The 21,469-nt window shown below is 33.4% G+C and overlaps 1 protein-coding gene across 2 annotated transcripts in view; it reads left to right on the top strand.

Annotated features, from left to right (window-relative positions):
• The first annotated feature begins 239 nt into the window (after positions 1–239).
• The window catches only part of LOC129754639 (myb-like protein AA), a 40,446-nt gene continuing 19,216 nt past the window's right edge, over positions 240–21,469 (top strand). Inside the window, exons 1-3 of one of the 2 annotated variants that reach the window (XM_055750807.1) lie at positions 240–1,047; positions 11,147–11,355; positions 11,392–11,820. In XM_055750807.1, the coding sequence (XP_055606782.1) occupies positions 976–1,047; positions 11,147–11,355; positions 11,392–11,820 (710 nt within the window). In that variant the 5' untranslated portion in view covers positions 240–975. Of the gene's footprint in view, positions 1,048–11,146; positions 11,821–21,469 lie in introns of both variants that reach the window. The other variant, XM_055750806.1, reaches the window with a different exon arrangement.

Raw genomic sequence — 21,469 nt, 5'->3', positions numbered from 1 at the left:
AACTTCTTCTAACTGTCTGATGACTGAATAACTTCTGTGTGGGTTGGAAGCGGAAAACGAAATCTGCAACAATCAATCCCCTTAAGATTTTCCCGAACAACTTACGGGATGAGTGCCGTTACCTATAGAAAATCACACTTGAAAAAATTCCTTAGAAAAATATGATTCCACAGCATAATTGATTATCCGTTCTTCTTGCTCAGTGCCTTTCCTTCTTTTTTTCTCGTTTTTCCCACAGGAAGACGTGCGTACTTGAGAGTGAACGAATGACGAGAACGATGCCGGCGACAGCTTCAGCATAACTGAATAGGTTGCTGCCTTCGACGACATCCCCCCTTTCCCAAAGGCGGGCGTTTAGCCGGAAAATTCATCCCCCCTTACTACAACTAATGCTTCTAGTGGGGGAAGTGGGGAAAAAAATAGCATTGCAGCAGCAAAAGGAGTGAAAAAAAACATCCTTGAGGCTCCTTCGGGAGACGACCGAGGAACATGTATACCTCTTGATGGAGTTTCCGAGGAAAAAATCTCATCAGTGGCATTGAGTGAAGTGAATATTATGACAGTGACAAGTGGCTACAAAGGCATCACCAGAAGCAGCAGATGCCGAAGAAGAATAGCATCCGGAGAGGAGCTGGGGTAAAAACATAAGGGGGAAGTCAATGAAAAAAAGGGTATCGCCACAAGCTCTACTAGTAGCTGAAGCAAACCATCCTGTTGGTCCTGTCGTTGAGGAGTAGCAAAATAGAGCGCCTCTCCCTCTGGTCAGGATCACCGGTAGGTCCCTTGCGACCTCCTCGACCCCGTTTTGTTATCGTCGGAGAAACACCGTGATCCGAATCAGTGGTCTTGAGGAGCTTCAAACCCCTTTCTGCTTCTTATTGAAGAAAAATCCTCCAAAGAGGACGACGCCGGGTAAATTGTGTCACGTTCACCCCGAACCGAACCGGCTGAACCCAGAATCGGCCAAAGCAAAAAATGGAATTGAAAGTATGGGTCGAAGGGATTCAGCGTATTGTTTGCGGAGTGACGGAAGTCACCACTTGTCAGGTAAGCTATATTATCGCATTCTCTAACCCCGGTTCGCTTCGCGGGGTCGCCCTTCGAAATCGTTTCCCAAACCAAACCAAACCGAAACCTAACCCAATCCGACCAGACCAGGCAGATGATGGCTTCTTGACGGAAGCATCATCCCGGGTCCTCCCACCATATCACCTTTTAACCACCGCCGAGTTATTTCAGCAGGTATACAACTGGTGGGCTGACTTTCGCTAAAAGGCTCTCGAAAAGGCATCATCCAGATTTCGTTTGACAATGTTTGTGCCCACGGATCTGATGAATTCCGGGGTGGTTCTCAGCTAACATAAGTTTTTTTTTGGCTCTTTTCAAAGCTCCCTAAACATTTGTTTAAAAAATAGCAGAAAATTAGCAGAAAAAATAGCAGAAAATTAGCTTGCGTCCTGCTGAGGATTTTAATTTGAAGATCATTAGACTCCTCTTCAAAGGAGCTTGAGATTAGAACTCCAAATATAAAAAAAAATACATTTTACAGATAAGCATCCTTCGATACATTTATACACATGTGCATCGAAGTAAGGAGTGTAATAATTTTGAATGCGCAATGCGCATGGATGTAAATTGATGAAATTTTCAGCGAATTTACGTGGTAACGTAATGTTCACATATGCAAATTTTTGTGATGTCCTGTCAAGTCATTTTTTGGGCAACACGTGCGCTGTCTATAACGCATAATTCAAACTACCTTTTTTTAACCAAGGCTATTTTTGATAACATTTGCTGTTTCTCGAAGCTTGACCTTCAAAATAACTCAGAATAAACTTTGAAAGGCCTTTTGAAATACTTTGCAGAGAAAACGGTCACATCTGGAGGAAGTCTTCGATGTATTTTTAACTATTCATCTTGGCAATCGTTATGAAACACTGAGTAATTTGCAGTTTACACAGATTGTTAGCCTCCTCAAGTACTAGACACATTTTTTGTTCAATTTTTTCTCCTTGTTTATTGCCGAAAAATACAGAGACTTGTCAACGAAAAGTTACTGGTTGGAAACCTGCCAGGTGACCGCTAAAGAGTTCGTTTTGCTGTTAATTACGAAATTTATTGAAAATATCTCTCCACAAGCAGTTCATATGTTTTGCGCACTATTTGACCACCGTATTTTGTTTATTTTACCGATGTGCAGCTTTTCTTTCTTGTAGAAATGAAATCAGTACTATTTATAAGCCAGCTTGATGAACTAGTCAGATAAATTTGACTTTTTTTTATCACTTTTTCTTTTCATATTTTCGGATAGAGCTGTAAAAACCCTCTCACATTCCTCTCACTTCATGGAATCAATAATTTTCACTTTTATACAAATTTTGGCTCACTTTTGGGTCCTTTAGGACTTCTTAAACGATTTATCATATAAACTTTGGTCAAATAGTTGATTTCCAACTGTTTTTGGGCCTCTCACTGGGACTTTTCAGATTTTTTCTCGATTCTGCTTTAAAAAATGTGTCATTGAACTTCAGTATAGAAAGCTATCAAAAACAACATGACAAATTGCCACCAAATTTTGTACATGTACACATTACATTATTACAGTGAGCGAAATATGAATAGCACCACTATGTGTTTTGCTTGTTCAAATATGAATGACGGAAAATTACGAAAATTTTCTTCCACAGTTTGTTCTGAATCGCTTAACGGATAAATCAAGAACAATTTTACTTTTTTTGGACGTAGCAATTGACGTTGAGGACTAAAAACGTGAACAAGGGGTGCGAAATAAGAATAGCACCACTTGAGTTTTTCAACACAAACAAGATTATTTTTAAAAATTTACTGTGTAAAAGTGAAAAATAAGGCTTCTTCGAATTATTTGAACAGATAAATGCATTTTAGGAGTTTTCCAGAATTCCAAAGGTTTCCAAAGGTATAAACGGGGGTTTAAAGAGATGCTCCTCTAGCGTTAAGGAATTTGATATTTGAGCTATAAAACTTTATAAAACTGCTTGATTTCTTCATTAAAATTCATAAATATGATGCAAAATTATGAAACATAGATTTGAGGCTGAGTTTGAATCCAAAAAGCAGCACTATCTCGCCATTTAACCAAATTCATGCACATTTTCGAATATCCGGGATTAATTAGGGAGTGCTGGATGATTTTGGGTGAAATAAGTACATGTACCGTGTGAACGCTTTGGAAATTCAAAGATCACTAAATCCAAAAAAAAATAGAATTGCATCACGGTCACTAAAAGTGATTTTTTGGACCGATTTTATCAGAATAAAGTTTTGCTTTGTGATGGAGCTTGATGGACCAGATGGTTAGCAGTTGTATTTGTAATTGAATCGGAAGTTGAGATGAGCAGGAATTTTAGCGGTTGTACATTTTTGTGCTGTTAATTCTTTTGCAAATCCGGAAAAGCTTTCTGCAGCGTGAACTTCCACAAAACTGTGATGAGAAAATACCTCAAAATGATGAATATGGGCTTAAATAAACCTGGAAAATGAATATTGAAACTAAATTTGGTTTTAACTGCAAGATAGTGCTGCCATCTACGACTTGAAACTGGAAAAAGTGTGGTTTACTGAACAAAATAAATGTTTTTGAATTCCAACCTATTTTTTCTGATTCAAAATTAATCCCGAATGTTTGTTTCATCATTTCAACTTTTGTAATTCTAGAAAAGTGCTTAAAATGCAGTTATCTATCCAAATAATTCGAAGAAGCATTATTATTCACTTTTACACAGTAAATTTTTAAAAATTATCTTGTTTTTGTTGAAATACCTGGGCCTAGTACAAGATCTCATGCCAAATTTGGGCCAGATCGGACCACGGGAAGGGGTCGCTCAACGAGCCTGAAGTTTGTATGGGATTTTGAGACATTTTGTTCGAGAGGAACATGAAAAACCAGTTTTTCGTCAATAACTTTTGTCCCCTTCGACCGATTTCTTTCAAAAACGGGTTTTCTTAAAGCCTAAATTATGAAAAGTATTTCATCCGAAAGTTTCATTTCAATTAAAGTTGAGATAAAAAAGTTATTAAGCTACAAAAATTGGTTAACTTTTTTAAGGGTGATATTCATCACTGTTTTAATGAGGCGACTAAATGTCCGACCAGAACACTCAATGTGAAATACATGCCGTTTCGTCAAATAATGGCCGATTTTAACCATTGTTGTTGAGCTCGATTGCAATTTTTGATGTTTTTCTAATATTTGAGTTTGGATGTTATTCACTTGATTGTTCGGAAAGAAGTAAGGGCGGAAAAATGCTTAACAATTAAAAAGAAAAATTGCATAACCACAGGGGCTTAAGAGCGATTGGACGATTTGTGATGCCAATAAAAAACAGTTTTTCATTAATAAATTTGGTTCCCGTCGGCCGATTTCTTTCAAAAACAATTTTTCTAAAAGCCTAAATTATGATAAATATTTCATCCCAAGACTGCATTTCGATAAGAGTTAAGATAAAAAAGTTGTTAGGCTTCAAAAATGGGCTAACTTTTTTACGGTGGTATTCAAACTGACTGTGATGAATACCCCGACTGTGATGAATACCATCCTTTAAGAAAAACCATTTTTAAAAGAAATCGGCCAACGAGAACCAAAGTTATTGATGAAAAACAGGTTTTTCATGTTTCTTCCAAGCAAAATGTCTCGAAATCCCATACAAACTTCAAGCTCGTTGAGCGACCCCTTCCCGTGATCCGATCTGGCCCAAATTTGGCATGAGATCTTGTACTAGTACCAATTTTAGCCTGCAGCGCATGACATTTTACAGGTTTTGAATTTCCCATACAAATTTGGGGCAGTCTATTGTAAATATTTCCACCTTTGGGCGACTCAACTGCCAACAATTTTTTTAGATCGAAAAACACATGTACCAACGCTTTATGATACCAATTAAATTATAATTTTTCGAAAATAGGTCCTTTTACATTTTTCTCACGTTTTTATTATATTAGCTGTAGCTTTCTTTTGATAGAAAATGAGGGTGAATCTTTTTATTGGCATCACAAATCGTCCAGTCATGTTCTTAAGCCCCTGTGGTTATGCAATTTTTTATTTAAATTGTCAAGCATTTTTCTGCCCTTACTTCTTTCCGAACTATCAAGTGAATAACATCCAAACTCAAATATTAGAAAAACATCAAAAATTGCAATCGAGCGCAACAACAATGGTTAAAATCGGCCATTATTTGACGAAACGGCATGTATTTCACATTGAGTGTTCTGGTCGGACATTTAGTCGCCTCATTAAAACAGTGATGAATATCACCCCTAAAAAAGTTAACCGATTTTTGAAGCTTAATTACTTTTTTATCTCAACTTTAATTGAAATGAAACTTTCGGATGAAATACTTTTCATAATTTAGGCTTTAAGAAAATCCGTTTTTGAAAGAAATCGGTCAAAGGAGACAAAAGTTATTGACGAAAAACTGGTTTTTCATGTTCATCTCGAACAAAATGTCTCAAAATCCCATACAAACTTCAGGCTCGTTGAGCGACCCCTTCCCGTGGTCCGATCTGGCCCAAATTTGGCATGAGATCTTGTACTAGGCCCAGGATCAATTTTAGCCTGCAGCGTTTGACATTTCACAGGTTTCAAATTTCCCATACAAATTTGAGGCAGTCTAATAGTGGTGCTATACATATTTCGCTCACTGTAGGTAGCTTCACTGAGAATTTAATCATTTTCATCCATGCATTTTATTTGCAAAATAAAGTATTATTTTCGAATACACTCTTTAGTTAAATCAAAGGCCTTACTGACTCGAATAATAGGCGCTCCTAGAAAACAGCAAGCAACGATGAAGCCAAAATAAATATTTCTTTTATTCGGAATGAGTTTTTGGTTCTAATAACGGGCTTTTATCATGAACGAACCAAAAAATTATAAGGTTCGATAGAATTTTCCAAGATCGAGTTATTTTACATTAAAAATTGGTTAATTTTTAGCCAATTTTTGAATGAAGTTTCAAGAAATAACTATGATATTTGAAGGTTTCCTTTTAAGAAAAACTTCATGTTTTTACTTAAATTAGCAAGCAATAAGCTTATTCATTCTTTTTAACCACAAACATTATCATTGGTTCAATTCAGATTTATTTTCTTCTCTACGATGAAAATTTGAGATTTCATTACGAGACTTTGTAAACCATAACCAAAAAAAAAAACATTTCCAGCTGAATTTTCACTTGAAGATAAACAACAAGTCCTTTCACTTAACAAAATTTATAATTTCTAACTTATTCCATAATTAGAATCTTGTGAATATTTGAATAAATTGAACTCTAGATTTTTCCAAGAACTAAATCTTCAAAATTAATCAAAACATTATTTTATATTTTGGATTTCTTTTGGTTTGTATTTTAAAACTGACCCTTATTAAAAATATAAAATTTGAAACCCGAATCAAAATTATTAAATTACGATTTCGGGCTATGTGAATCTTGAAAATTGAAATTAAAAAAATGAAAATTGCGAATAATGACACTGTCTCAATTCTGAATTAATATTATGGAACTTTCTCAAGTTCCGATTCTGTATTAGAGTTAAAATTTGGAATTCAAATCTTAAATATTTTTTAAATTATCAAGAAAGTATCGCGGTACCGTAAAAGTTTTATTTTGGATTTTGTCATACTGAAATCAGAATGTTTTCAGCCAGTGCACAATGGTTGAAAAGGAAAAAAAGTGATCATTGCTTTAAACTTTTTGCTAAACATTTAGTATTCTTGATGTCTTCAGAAAAGTTTAACAGTAAAAAAATCATTACGAGAAAAATCTTATGATTTTTAAATTACTCTCCCAATAAGTGGGATAGCAAAATCATCACCGGGGAAAATATTTAAATATAAAATATGAATATAAACATTTAAAAATGGGGTCAAAATTGTTTACGACAAAACGAAGCCTTCCTAATCTTAGCTTCTTCAGGACATTTGACCTATACTCTAAGGTACTTTTAAATAAGCTTTCGGTGACCTAGCAGTGAGACAGAAAACTATTTATTGAATTTTTCATTTTAGAGTAACCATGTTTTTCGCAAGTAAAAATGGTTACAATTTTGTTGAAAACGTCAACATCGTAGAGGCAAACACTTAAAAGTTAGAAGTGATAGATAGAAGTTTTTAACGATATCTTTTCAGGCAGAGCTTATGCATTCCAAATATGTGTGAAAGAGTTTTGAGTCACAATGGAACAATTTTTCAACACTTAATAATGAGATTATAAAACTTAGTAAAGTTGTCTAAATTGCCAAATCTCAAAACGTGCGCGAGCTAAATTCACCTTTCAATACTTTAAGCACAATTTTAGTAACTCTAGCAATTTTTTCGTAAAATTTCTTTGAAAATGCTTGAAACCGATAACTTTTATAGGACCAGGTCGTTATTTTAAAAATTCTATGTCTATTTTTATTGCATGGAATAAACCAAAATTGTTGCCATGTTATGAAATCAGTACATGCATAAAAAAAAACCTTAATCAAATCTGTTTTAAAATCTTTAATTTCATCTTGAGATGTTGATTGGGGCTAATATTCAAAGTAAAAATAATGAAAATCAAACATTTATACTATCATCCATGTTTTTTTAAAGTAGGTGTAGTTTACAAACATGACATTTCATTCAACGACACGAAGTATATAACCATCATGAATTTGAACTTATTTTTGATTGTAAGTTTGGAATTGCAATTCAATGAACCTTATGTATTGAATCTTGACACACAAAAATCCTACCTTTGGAATGAGTTTTTATGAAGTTTACAAGATAGAGGGTTTTGATCAATTACACAAGGCCACAAGATTCATATTTTCCAAGGTGCAGAGAATTCAAGAACTTATTATGATTAATTTGGTGTTCTAAGTCCACATTTACAATTAGTGCTTTTCTATCAGCATCTGTGTTTGAAATTATTTTTGAAAATATATATAAAAATCATTTAAGAAATTTCAGCATCTTTTTGACAAAACTTTTGAATAAAAGCAATTGAAATATTCCCTTTAATTCAACAACATATATCGTGAAACCGTGGTTGATTTAAAGGGAATATTCCGATTGCTTTAATTCAGTAGATTCATTCAACCAAGAAGGCAAACAAAACATTATAGACTTAAAAACTTTGAATCAATAACCAACTTTTCTCAAGACCTCAAGTACTTTCAACTTCTGCGAAAAAAGTTTTAAAAGATTTCTATTTGTTTCCTTTATTTAATTTGGTTAGAGAAGAGAATTTTGAAGAGTTTTTTCAAAAGGTTTTTTACTTCAATTACATTTTTAGTATTTTTGAAAGCAAACATCAACTCGATTTGTAGGATTTTTAAAAAAATATTCAATAAAATAAAAAGTTTTTTTCAAACTTGCTAATGCTAATGATACATTTTCAAATTAAAAAAAAACTGTAGAATTTAACTTTTTTGGATCATATTTCATTGTCTTCATCAAAATTTTAATCTTCAATTCAATGAAGTTAAATAAACAAATTTAGAATCAATATTTGTATTTATTAGTTCAGTAGTTATCAATGATTGATTTAACTTAAAACTAAACTTCATGTTAAAACTCATAAACATCATTTAAACAACAACTAGAGGTGACAGACAAAATCTGACAAAAGATATGAGTAAAAATCCATCCAAATCCAAATAATTTAAAAATCCATCTGAATTGTTAAAAAACTTATATTCTCCATCTTTTGTTTTGTTTTAATTTTCTTATAATTATACCGAATATTATAAAATTGTTTTTTTTGTTTTACCGATTTTAGAAGTAAAATTTTCCGATTTTTTTTTCATATTTTTAACAAGTTTATTATGTTTTTCGATCCTGATTTTTTGATAAAAAAAAAATAGTTTCAACATGTCCTTCCAATGACCATACGTTCCAATAAAGGGCGACCAAATATTCAGGGCATAAAATTTTAAATTAAAAAACCTGTGTTTGAAAATTAAAAATAATTCATGGGAAGGTATTTGATACAAATGTACTGAATTCGTTTGGCCAAATATTCGGCTCACCGAATAATTGAGCTAAGTATTCCGCCGAATAGGTCAGATAAGCCAAAAAATTCATACAATATCATCCATGCAGTTTTTTCTAAATGATGTTGGAAAATTTATGAAATATCCAAAAGTTTTGTTGAAAAAGCTACCCTATTACCAAAAAATTAAGGTTTTAGTAAAATAGTGAAATCCTCTTATTAGTTTTGGAATAATGTTTAGATTCTGTTCAGATTTGCTCTATTTCATACGCGCGGAAGAAAGTATAGCATGCTTGAGGATAAGGATCATCGTTCTTTTTAACTAGTATTTTAAAGATTTCTTGCTCAAACTTGACCCTCATCTAACTAGATTTCAAATTAGCAATTCCAATTGCTTGACCCCTGTTTCGACAAGTTTTATCACAGATTTCACTGTAATTTTTTTTTTAATAGACGCCCAAGAAGCGAAAAGTCATCGAGTATCCTTTAAGTAAGTGGTAATACTATGGAAATCGTCCGAATTTTCATTGGAGCGCGTTTACAGGTAATTAAACTAAATTAGACGAGTGCTCATTATTGAAGAATATCTTATGCTTTTAGATCGAAGAAATAGAAGGGAATAGATATAATCGCTTTTGTCTTTGGAAATTCGACTGAATATTTGACTGAATTTAATATGAGAGCATTTATGACTGTGAAAAAATGGGATAATTATCTCCTTCCAGCAGTTGCGGATAGTAAGGGGAAGGGGGGCTTTCATACATTTTTTTGGCGTAAATCGAGTTCTTATCAAGCAATAGAGACCATATTACGCAAGAGAGGTTGTAATTTGAGACCTTTTCTTTAATCTCGATAACTAATCAGACAATCTGAGCAAAATGTGACGTTTTTTAGATATTAATATATCTATAGTAGCTCGTGAGCCCTTTCCGCATTGAAAGGGGAAAGGATGGTGAGTCCATACACAGAAAATAAATTTTACTATTACGTGTCACTGAAAACTGCAACCTTTAAAATAAATCACCTGTAATTAACAAAACCTGAAATTTTAAATTGTTTTCCTTAAAAATTAACGAAGGTTCATTAATTATTACAGCAAAAGTCCTGTAAAAAAGTTGTACACTATAAATTAAATGTCACGTAATCATGACCTGTAAGATTACGGTAAATGGCCAGCTCGTTTTTGTTACAGGAAATTTGCGTAATTCAACAGGAAATAATTCTTGCTGTGTACCAGTAAAACACTCATTTGGGCATAATTAAAGAATCAATGAAGCGTATAAAAACATAGCAAAAATTCTAGATCTTGCAAAACAAATTTAGAGATCAAGTTTCGGAAAATTAGATTTTCCATCATTTTTGTAGAGCAATTCAAGACCCCAGTTACAGCACTAATTTAGAAACTTTAGCTTTGGAATTATGTTTAAATTTAAATTAAAATGATGCCTACAAAAAAAGAAATTCAAAAACTCTCCAAAAAAAATCATTTATTAAAGATGTGGCAAAGCACACCGGGTCAGGAAGTCTCATATAAACATGGATTTAAAACCTGATGTTGCGGATGGGGATGTTGAATGTTTGTACGCCAACTTCTTCAAAAATAATTGATAACCTTATCTTTTTTTTTCAATAATTTGCAAGTTGAATATGTTGAAAGATGCGTTTAGTCGAAGTTAAAGCATGAATCAAAACAAAGATTGTTTGAGAACCACCTCCCATCTTAATGATATCAATGAAGAAGCCAAGAAGAGAGGCCATAAATCATCATCGCAGTCGCTTTCCCATACCCAAGGTTTTCCTCGAAACCAAAACTCCATTCCATTCCTTGACATTGCTGGGGCATAGCGGCTCGTTTGTCAGCTTCGTAGCTCGATACTACAGATAGGTCTACCTCTACTTGGCTAGAGTGCTATATGACTACTATAGTCGCCTCTGGCCTCCGACAGTCATATTTTACTTTTTCTCATAACGATATTTTTTTCTAACGATTTTTTTCTTTTCCCCTTTCGCCGGTTACCGTTCGTTGGTGTTTCCGTTTCCCGGCGGCCTTCTTCCGGGACCATATCTGACTGCGGCTTCCGTCGTTTTTCACATTGGACGACGACACGGCGTGGGTGGATTTTTTTCCTGGTCTCTTCGTCTCCACACAGGACGTGGTTTTCGCCTTGGCCCATGCCACCGGAAAGACGGGCCGATTCACGCTCATCGAACGGTGGCGCAACAACGAACGGCTGCTGGCACCGCACGAGAATCCGCTGAAGATCCTGATGAAATGGGGCGAGTACTCGAGCGATGTGCAGTTTATCCTGCAACGGTCCGAACAGAAAAAGGACCAAGCCAATAGTAACAACAACAACAACAACAACAACAACAACAACAACAACAACAACAACAATAACACCAGCAATAGTAGTAGTAACGGAAGTAGCAACAACAACAACAACAACAACAACACTTCTCAGCAACAGCAGCTGAGACAAGTGTCCGCTAATCTAGGGCCTGTGGTGACGCAACAGCCAACCGCACCCGGAAGCAATCCTCAGCATCCGCAATCGCAACAACAAATCCTTCGGCAGCAACAGAAGCTAAACCAGATCAATAACAACAACAGCAACAACTTGGATGACACCAAGAGCAAGCTGCTGGTGCAGAACAATCTGAAAAACAGCACCGGAAATGACCCTTTTGGCGGCAAACAACAAGGACAGCAGCACCATCTGGTGGCTGGGTATCAGCATCATCATCATTCGGCACAAGCAGAGCTGATCAGCAATTCGCTGCTGCTAGATCGGGGGAAGGAAACGCGGAAGAGCCTTAACTCCGGGTAAGTTGTTACATGATTTTATTTGCTGACTGTAATTTCGGGGGAAAAGGATAACATTTTGTTTTTCCTCGTCGATGCATGGGGATGTGCTAACTTGCTTCTGGTTGAATCCTTTTGTCCAAAAACAAGAGATGAAAAAAAAGCTTGAATGTAATCAGATTGAGCAAAAGAAAACGGTTCGTTCTATCTTTGGAGCAGGAATACTGTTGGTCCAGAGTTTTGGAAGCAATTCGGACCGAAAAATCGATCCTAACCTAAAAGTGGAACGTGATTTTCGGTTTTGGTACTATTTTCGTACCGGAAGAGTTTGAAGTTTTCAAAAATAGTTTGATCTAATTAAAAACATTTGTACCAAGCATATGGTGCAGAACGTAAAATTTGTACTTTGTGGTTGTAAAGAAGCAATTTTAAGGATAAGCTTCCCAGCACTCAACGTCGATGTGAAATATATGATTTTTGTTAAATATTGTTAACAATTTTGCCAATTTTGACCATTTGGACAATTTTGACAATTTTGACAATTTTGACAATTTTTAAAAATTTTGACAATTTTGACAATTTTGACAATTTTGACAATTTTGACAATTTTGACAATTTTGACAATTTTGACAATTTTGACAATTTTGACAATTTTGACAATTTTGACAATTTTGACAATTTTGACAATTTTGACAATTTTGACAATTTTGACAATTTTGACAATTTTGACAATTTTGACAATTTTGACAATTTTGACAATTTTGACAATTTTGATAATTTTGACAATTTTGACAATTTTGACAATTTTGACAATTTTGACAATTTTGACAATTTTGACAATTTTGACAATTTTGACAATTTTGACAATTTTGACAATTTTGACAATTTTGACAATTTTGACAATTTTGACAATTTTGACAATTTTGACAATTTTGACAATTTTGACAATTTTGACAATTTTGACAATTTTGACAATTTTGACAATTTTGACAATTTTGACAATTTTGACAATTTTGACAATTTTGACAATTTTGACAATTTTGACAATTTTGACAATTTTGACAATTTTGACAATTTTGACAATTTTGACAATTTTGACAATTTTGACAATTTTGACAATTTTGACAATTTTGACAATTTTGACAATTTTGACAATTTTGACAATTTTGACAATTTTGACAATTTTGACGATTTTGACAATTTCGACAATTTTTACAATTTTGACAATTTTGACAATTTTGACAATTTTGACAATTTTGACAATTTTGACAATTTTGACAATTTTGACAATTTTGACAATTTTGACAATTTTGTCAATATTGACAATATTGACAATTTTGACAATTTTGACAATTTTGACAGTTTTGACAATTTTGACCATTTTGACAATTTTGACAATTTTGACAATTTTGACAATTTTGACAATTTTGACAATTTTGACAATTTTGACAATTTTGACAATTTTGACAATTTTGACAATTTTGACAATTTTGACAATTTTGACAATTTTGACAATTTTGACAATTTTGACAATTTAGACAATTTTGACAATTTTGACAATTTTGACAATTTTGACAATTTTGACAATTTTGACAATTTTGACAATTTTGACAATTTTGACAATTTTGACAATTTTGACAATTTTGACAATTTTGACAATTTTGACAATTTTGACAATTTTGACAAATTTTGACAATTTTGACAATTTTGACAATTTTGACAATTTTGACAATTTTGACAATTTTGACAATTTTGACAATTTTGACAATTTTGACAATTTTGACAATTTTGACAATTTTGACAATCTTGACAATTTTGACAATTTTGACAATTTTGTCAATTTTGATAATTTTGACAATTTTGTCAATTTTGTAAATTTTGACAATTTTGACAATTTTGACAATTTTGACAATTTTGACAATTTTGAAAATTTTGACAATTTTGACAATTTTGACAATTTTGACAATTTTGACAATTTTGACAATTTTGACAATTTTGACAATTTTGACAATTTTGACAATTTTGACAATTTTGACAATTTTGACAATTTTGACAATTTTGACAATTTTGACAATTTTGACAATTTTGACAATTTTGACAATTTTGACAATTTTGACAATTTTGACAATTTTGACAATTTTGACAATTTTGACAATTTTGACAATTTTGACAATTTTGACAATTTTGACAATTTTGACAATTTTGACAATTTTGACAATTTTGACAAATTTTGACAAATTTGACTTGACAATTTTGACAATTTTGACAATTTTGACAATTTTGACAATTTTGACAATTTTGACAATTTTGACAATTTTGACAATTTTGACAATTTTGACAATTTTGACAATTTTGACAATTTTGACAATTTTGACAATTTTGACAATTTTGACAATTTTGACAATTTTGACAATTTTGACAATTTTGACAATTTTGACAATTTTGACAGTTTTGACAATTTTGACAATTTTGACAATTTTGACAATTTTGACAATTTTGACAATTTTGACAATTTTGACAATTTTGACAATTTTGACAATTTTGACAATTTTGACAATTTTGACAATTTTGACAATTTTGACAATTTTGACAATTTTGACAATTTTGACAATTTTGACAATTTTGACAATTTTGACAATTTTGACAATTTTGACAATTTTGACAATTTTGACAATTTTGACAATTTTGACAATTTTGACAATTTTGACAATTTTGACAATTTTGACAATTTTGACAATTTTGACAATTTTGACAATTTTGACAATTTTGACAATTTTGACAATTTTGACAATTTTGACAATTTTGACAATTTTGACAATTTTGACAATTTTGACAATTTTGACAATTTTGACAATTTTGACAATTTTGACAATTTTGACAATTTTGACAATTTTGACAATTTTGACAATTTTGACAATTTTTAAAATCAGGAAAATTTTCAATACTTTGACAATTTGGAAAATTTCGAAAATTTTGACAATTTTGAAAATGATGACGGTTTTGACAATTTTGACAATGCAAACCATTTTGACAATTTTTCAATTGTAACAATTTTGTCATTTTTATCGTTTTTGTCATTCTTGTCATTTTTGTCATTTTTGTCATTTTTGTCATTTTTGTCATTTTTGTCATTTTTGTCATTTTTGTCATTTTTGTCATTTTTGTCATTTTTGTCTTTTGTCATTTTTGTCATTTTTGCCATTTTTGTAATTTTTTGTCATTTTTGTCATTTTTGTCATTTTTGTCTTTTTTTTTAAATTTTTGTCATTTTTGTCATTTTTGTCATTTTTGTAATTTTTGTCATTTTTGTCATTTTTGTCATTTTTGTCAATTTTGTTATTTTTGTCATTTTTGTCATTTTTGTCTTTTTTGTCATTTTTGTCATTTTTGTCATTTTTGTCATTTTTGTCATTTTTGTCATTTTTGTCATTTTTGTCATTTTTGTCATTTTTGTCATTTTTGTCATTTTTGTCATTTTTGTTATTTTTGTCATTTTTGTCATTTTTGTTATTTTTTTTTAAATCCCTTTTTTTCACTTGTGTTCTTAAAATGCTAGTTTATTTTTGCTAGTGGCTCCAGAGAGTTGATTCTGACATGTTGAAAATTTGTTTATCTTCTAGACTTTGTGTCTCTTGTTTCGGAATTTCTTTTAAGGACTTTGGTAAAGGCATTGAAAATTCTTGAATATTGATGTTCAATACTTTCCATTTATAAGTCCAACTTATCCATCATTGGTATTATACTCAGAACATTTAAAACGCTATCTCACCCTGAATGATGCATACCATGCATCGGGTAATGAATCCAGCCAACCCAAAATGCGTTATGAGCCTTCAACAGAGCCATATATATATTTTAATTAAATGCTTTGGTTTATTATCCTTAAAATACACCACTCATTCAGCGCATTCGTACGATCCAGCTCGCATTCCGAATGAAAGCCCGTGGACGTGGAAAATGTGCGGAATGTTCACTTTTATGTGATTAGATGCTGCTGCAACTGCAACTAGTCTTTAGGTACCGAGTGGCTTTTCCGAATGCATTTACAGATATGCTAAATGTGTCTGGAGTGGGGAAATGGGGAAAATGCATAGAAATGATGCACAAAACGGCATCTGTAAAAGCATCCACCCACATTTCCTTCGCGCGTATGTGAAGCACGTAAAATGCATCTTTTATCATCAGGATGTGGAGTGGATGATCACAAATTTCGATTTGCTCTGTTATTGCTTCAGAATGTGACCTTCTGCAGTCGGAATGTGACTAACGTTCTGAAGGATACCGTAACTTGAATAGTTTCAGGATGAAATAACTAAATAAATTCTTGATTGGAAGATCTCTAAATGTAAATCTGAAAGTTATGCTTCTGGCTTCATGAAATTTTCTATACATTAATTAAGTCAAACTTTCCCACATAAAACTATAAATCACGTACGCTTTTCCGTAGCTTGCATTGCATACAGATAAGAGTGCCGTTCATGAAAATAAACAACCACAAATTTTCCGTTCAGAATTCCGCCCGCCAAAACCGCCAAGTTTGATTGGGGCCAACCAAAAATCCAGATTCAACACTTCTGCTCCGGCGGGCGTGATTTCGGAAAAACACCATTCACAAACACTCCATTTCCCAGAGAAAGATAAGCGTGTGGAAACATGCTGCTGCTCCAGGGAAGAAAATTGAATAGAAGAGAGAACGAGCCAGTGAATGAAAAGCGGGAGCATCCATTCAGAAAACGGCACCAGCTCCAGGAACTCGAGGATGACGACGACGTGCGAAGAATTCCGGGTCAAATATCGGTGCAGTTTTCACAGAATGACTACCTCATACCCTCATCTCTCGATTTTACAGTACACAGTATTAGCAGCAAGCGGCAAATGGTGTAAAGTGCCGTTTCACATTTTGCCATAGCTGCTGGATTTGCTTGCTCTTGGCCTAACCAGGAAAAGTCACCAACTCATTCATAGTACAAGTCAACCGATCGGCCGGCCGCTGCGATAAGAGGGACTCAATGCGGCCAATTTCCAAGCCAATCGGATCGGAAACCAGCCGTTTTGAGGTTCAATGGACAGTGTCCGGTCTGGTCCAGTTCGGTTCAAGAATGAATTGTGCGTCGGCATTCTGGAAAGCAAATGAGGAAAGTACTTTTGATACTTCTTTAAGCGGTTCATGGGTTTGCAAATACTTTGAACTTTGGATGTTGAAATCTTTTGGAAAGTTTTTTCTTATATCGAGCTTTTCTTCAACTGATTACTCTCCAAACCAAAATGGTCAAAATTATCAAAATTTTCAAAGTTGGTAAAATTGATAAAATTTAAAAAAAATTGTCAAAATTGTCAAAATTGACAAAATTAATGTTATACTATCTGGAGCCACTAGCAAAAATGACCTGGCAATTTAAGCTACAAATGAAAAATAAATGAAAGTTAAACAAAAAAACTGTCTACATTGTTCTAATGGTCAGAATAGTTGATTTTGATTCCAAATGGGCTATCTATTTGCAAGTACCGATTTTTCAAACTTTTGGCGTCAAATTTTTAACTCCTATTCTTCTTTTAACAAATTTGAAATTTACGAAGATGATTGCTGATTACTTTTCCTTCGAGTCTGTTTCTGAAAGTTATCACTGATAAACGATTTGAGCTAGTAATTTGTGTCAAAACTCCAAGAATCAGTTATGGTTCAACGATATTGCTACCATTTATCTGGATCATCCAGCCTTTCATCTTGAATTAAGGCCATTACTCGGCTGGACAATCTCACTTAACACGGAAACTTTCCAGTGAACATTTTCCCTCGATGACATTTCTCCGGACCGACAATCGACTTCTGAACTTTAACTTTTTCCTGTTGACACTTGCCGAGGGGTTTTTTTTCCTCATATTTGGAAGGTGGAAACCTTCTCGTGAAATTTATTTTCAACCTTCTCCTCAGGCAACAATCATCGGCCCCAGAGGTCCTTTGAAGAACAGAATGATGTCCGAGCGAGAAAAAAAATCTCCAAAAGTGATGAAGCGGAAAATTTCTGGCCCTGAAGCAGTATCGGTGTGTCTGTCAATGGTGTTTCTGCTGACTTATTTCTCCCATCAGTTCTTGCCCCTACATTAAATAAACTGCAAACTCCGGGTCAGTTTTATGGCCACAGCTTTGGTTGCCCTTTTGTTGCTGCCCTGGTTCCCAGAACTGGTCCCCGATCTCCCATTCACCGGGACCCCTCGAAAGGGTAAGGGGGTGAAAATTGGAAAATGAGTTCACTTCACTACTTGTATACTGGCGATGATGGCCGGCCATCCCGGAAAACCCGAAAGCAGCACCCGCAATAAAAAACGGGTGGTCAACAAACAAAGTGTCCGTCCGGTGGGAAGTTTTTTTTGTGCTTTAAATTTTTCTTCCGGTTTAGGGGAGAGGTGCAAACCAGCTTGACCAGAGTAGGGAGCCGAGAACTCAAGACAAGACCAAACTTCTCAACCAGCAACTTTGGCCCTTTCTGGTGGGTTAAGTTTTCAGTAAACAAATAATTTTCGGCACCATGAGACATTTTGATCTACATTATGGGGGATTTTTATGACCCCGAAAAGGAATTGGAAATTTGGAAGATATTCCATTTCAGATTTCCCATCACGATGTCTTTTTTAAATGAATTGATTTGTTACAATTTAAAATTATTTCTGATTTAAGGATGACACTTATTTACAACATCAAATCAGCGTTTATCTTGTTATTCTACATTTGTTCGGAAGCAAATGAGGTACTCTGATTGCTAAATATGGGAGAGTGAGAAGACTTGACTCCTCAAATATATCTCGTGGACGTTATTTCTCACAAAGATCAATTTAAAAAAAAAGTGCGAAATGGGTCAAAATTATGCTATTAGCTCACAATACTTTAACAATTTTTTAACATATTAATCTTGGTTTTAAAATTTAACAAGAAGACATGATTTTCCTCATTTTGGATAGAAAAAGCTGCTTAGTACGACACTACAGAAATATGTTGTATATTAAGTAAATACAATATTTTGTTTGAACAGGTAAGATTTTTTACACCTTGTTTTGGACCGTTTAATTTTTTTTTCCTTGGAAGGCTTTGAACACGTGCAATAAAAAATAATATTACCAAAAAGTAATTAATGTTCCTTATTTCTCTCGATTTAGGAATGCATTTTCCGGAAGATTTACTCATGGAATTATCAATAAAGATAAGTTGAACTATATGTATATGCTTGTTTGCATACTCTTCATCGATTAGCCTGAAAATTGGCTAAGTGATATTTTTGGGCCAGAGAATGGTTTTCGTGATGACAATCGAACACGCTACCACAAGGCCACGCCTAGATGTTATTCTAGCTGAAACTAAAACTCGAAGTTGCTATGATGTGCTATGGTTCCGTACCATACCTGCAGACACACACGCTCAACCAGAAAGCAGGCTTTTTTGGCAGCCAGGAAGAAGCACCTCAATAAACTTTTTATGACTTAGTAATCCCCTTTTACATTACTTTTGTGCCTTTTTTGTGACTAAAGTCTCTTACAACGTACATATGAAGCACTTTTGCAACTTTCAAGTTCATTTATGAGTATGTATAGTTCACTTATGAAAATTGGGAAAAATAAGTCACATCAACGTACATATCAATCACTTTTGCAACCTTCAAGTTCAATCATGAGTACATAAAGCTCACTCGAGGATATTGGGCAGTTGTCTCTCTTTATCAGTCAATATGTATCAAACAAAGCCTTTTTCTAAGAAAATATGTGACTTTTGATTGCTTGGGATAGCCTATCGATCCATGTATTCTGTATTTAATTCTGTTATTTTTTAATTGATTTTTGATGAGTAGTTCCTATATTTTGATCAAATTATTCCGGATATTGCCCTGATTTTGGTCGACAATTTTAATTTCAAATGCCAGGATTTCGCCAGGTTTTAAGATAAAATAAGCCGGATTTGTCTGGCCCGGATACGTGCTGAAAAGTTCTGGCAACCTTTACCATTATCATGTTCCACTAAAATTCGAAAATAAAAATCACTTCAATATCATATCTCACGTTGAAAAAATATTCAGAAATTATTTTACTATGAAGATTGGCCGAAGGTTGCTTTCAGATTCATACAATAAAATCATAGCTCCAATAAAAATTCAAATTTGAAATCAGTATCGAAATTTTTAGAATTTTCTTAAATATCGATGGACATTGAAGTTCATTTGAATATTCACATGTATTCTGCAGGTACAAAATTTAAGTATGAATTTAGCATTTCCATTGCAAACAAACTAAAGAAAAATAAAAAGTTCTCACCTTAAACTCCGGTCATCTCTGCAAAAGTTTCTTCTGATTCCAAAGGGGATAAAAACGGGCATCCAGTTTACTAAAAACCCATTTTTTAAATAAATATAGTATATCAAGCATTTTACTCAAGTTCATTGAAAAAAATGATGCAACTTACCGAACGAACAAATTTTCATTAGCTTAAAAATCCGTTTCTATATTGACGAGCCGTATTGAAAAATAAATAACATTTTTACAACCTAGGGCTACTTTGTTGAAGTGTACATCACTAATAGTGTTTTCGTTTATTGACAGTGGCAACCTACAGTTGCGTTCAAAAAAGAATGAAATCGCGTGAAGCCGCGCACCCACTTCCAACTTTGACAAGCTGCCATTTCTCTCACGGTTGATATTTTTGTATGAAAATTTCACACAATCTAGTTCAACTATCCAACTAGCGTTCTACAAAATTTGAAGTCTTTACAATGACAGAAAACGAAGTTACAGCTATTCCCGTAAAAAAGGGAAATTTGGAGTTCCGTCACTAAATTTCCTGTATCTTTGATGATTTTCATTGAAAAATCTTGAAATTTAGTACAAAGATGCAAAAATGTTTGATCTAATACCAGGCCAAGTTTCGTCAAAATCGATGAACGTGATCAAAAATGGTGTCGGGTACAAAATGAGGTTCATTATCGCCAAGCAGACGATTTCATTCTTTTTTGGACGGATGTTTGTATGGAAAACATCGTAATCCATTTGTTCTTGGTTTTTCTTTCTCAAAAGCAAAATTTTTCACAAAGAATGTTGTAAAATGATAGGAACTTCATTCCTGCTTTGTTTAGAAATAGATATTTTTCCAACAGACCTGGTATTTAAACAAAAGAGCGAATAGAATACTTGTTTTAATTGTGTATCAAATTTGTTTTTCGGTATAATTAGCAGGTCATTTCTAAAACTCTGTTCTTCTTATTTTGCACTCTGTTGGATCATTTTCTCTTCCGAATTAAAGCACGAATGAAGTTTTTATCAATTTAAAACATTATTTATGATAAATTTTGCTTTTGAGAAAGAAAAAACCAAGAACAAATGGATTACGATGTTTTCTATACAAACATCCGTCCAAAAAAGAATGAAATCGTCTGCTTGGCGATAATGAACCTCATTTTGTACCCGACACCATTTTTGATCACGTTCATCGATTTTGACGAAACTTGGCCTGGTATTAGATCAAACATTTTTGCATCTTTGTACCAAATTTCAAGATTTTTCAATGAAAATCATCAAAGATACAGGAAATTTAGTGACGGAACTCCAAATTTCCCTTTTTTACGGGAATAGCTGTAACTTCGTTTTCTGTCATTGTAAGGACTTCAAATTTTGTAGAACGTTAGTTGGATAG

This window comes from Uranotaenia lowii, chromosome 3 (assembly GCF_029784155.1).
Source record: "Uranotaenia lowii strain MFRU-FL chromosome 3, ASM2978415v1, whole genome shotgun sequence".
NCBI classification, from domain to species: domain Eukaryota; kingdom Metazoa; phylum Arthropoda; class Insecta; order Diptera; family Culicidae; genus Uranotaenia; species Uranotaenia lowii.
Note: the sequence above shows the minus strand (reverse complement) of the source record. Positions and strands in the feature narration are given on the sequence as shown.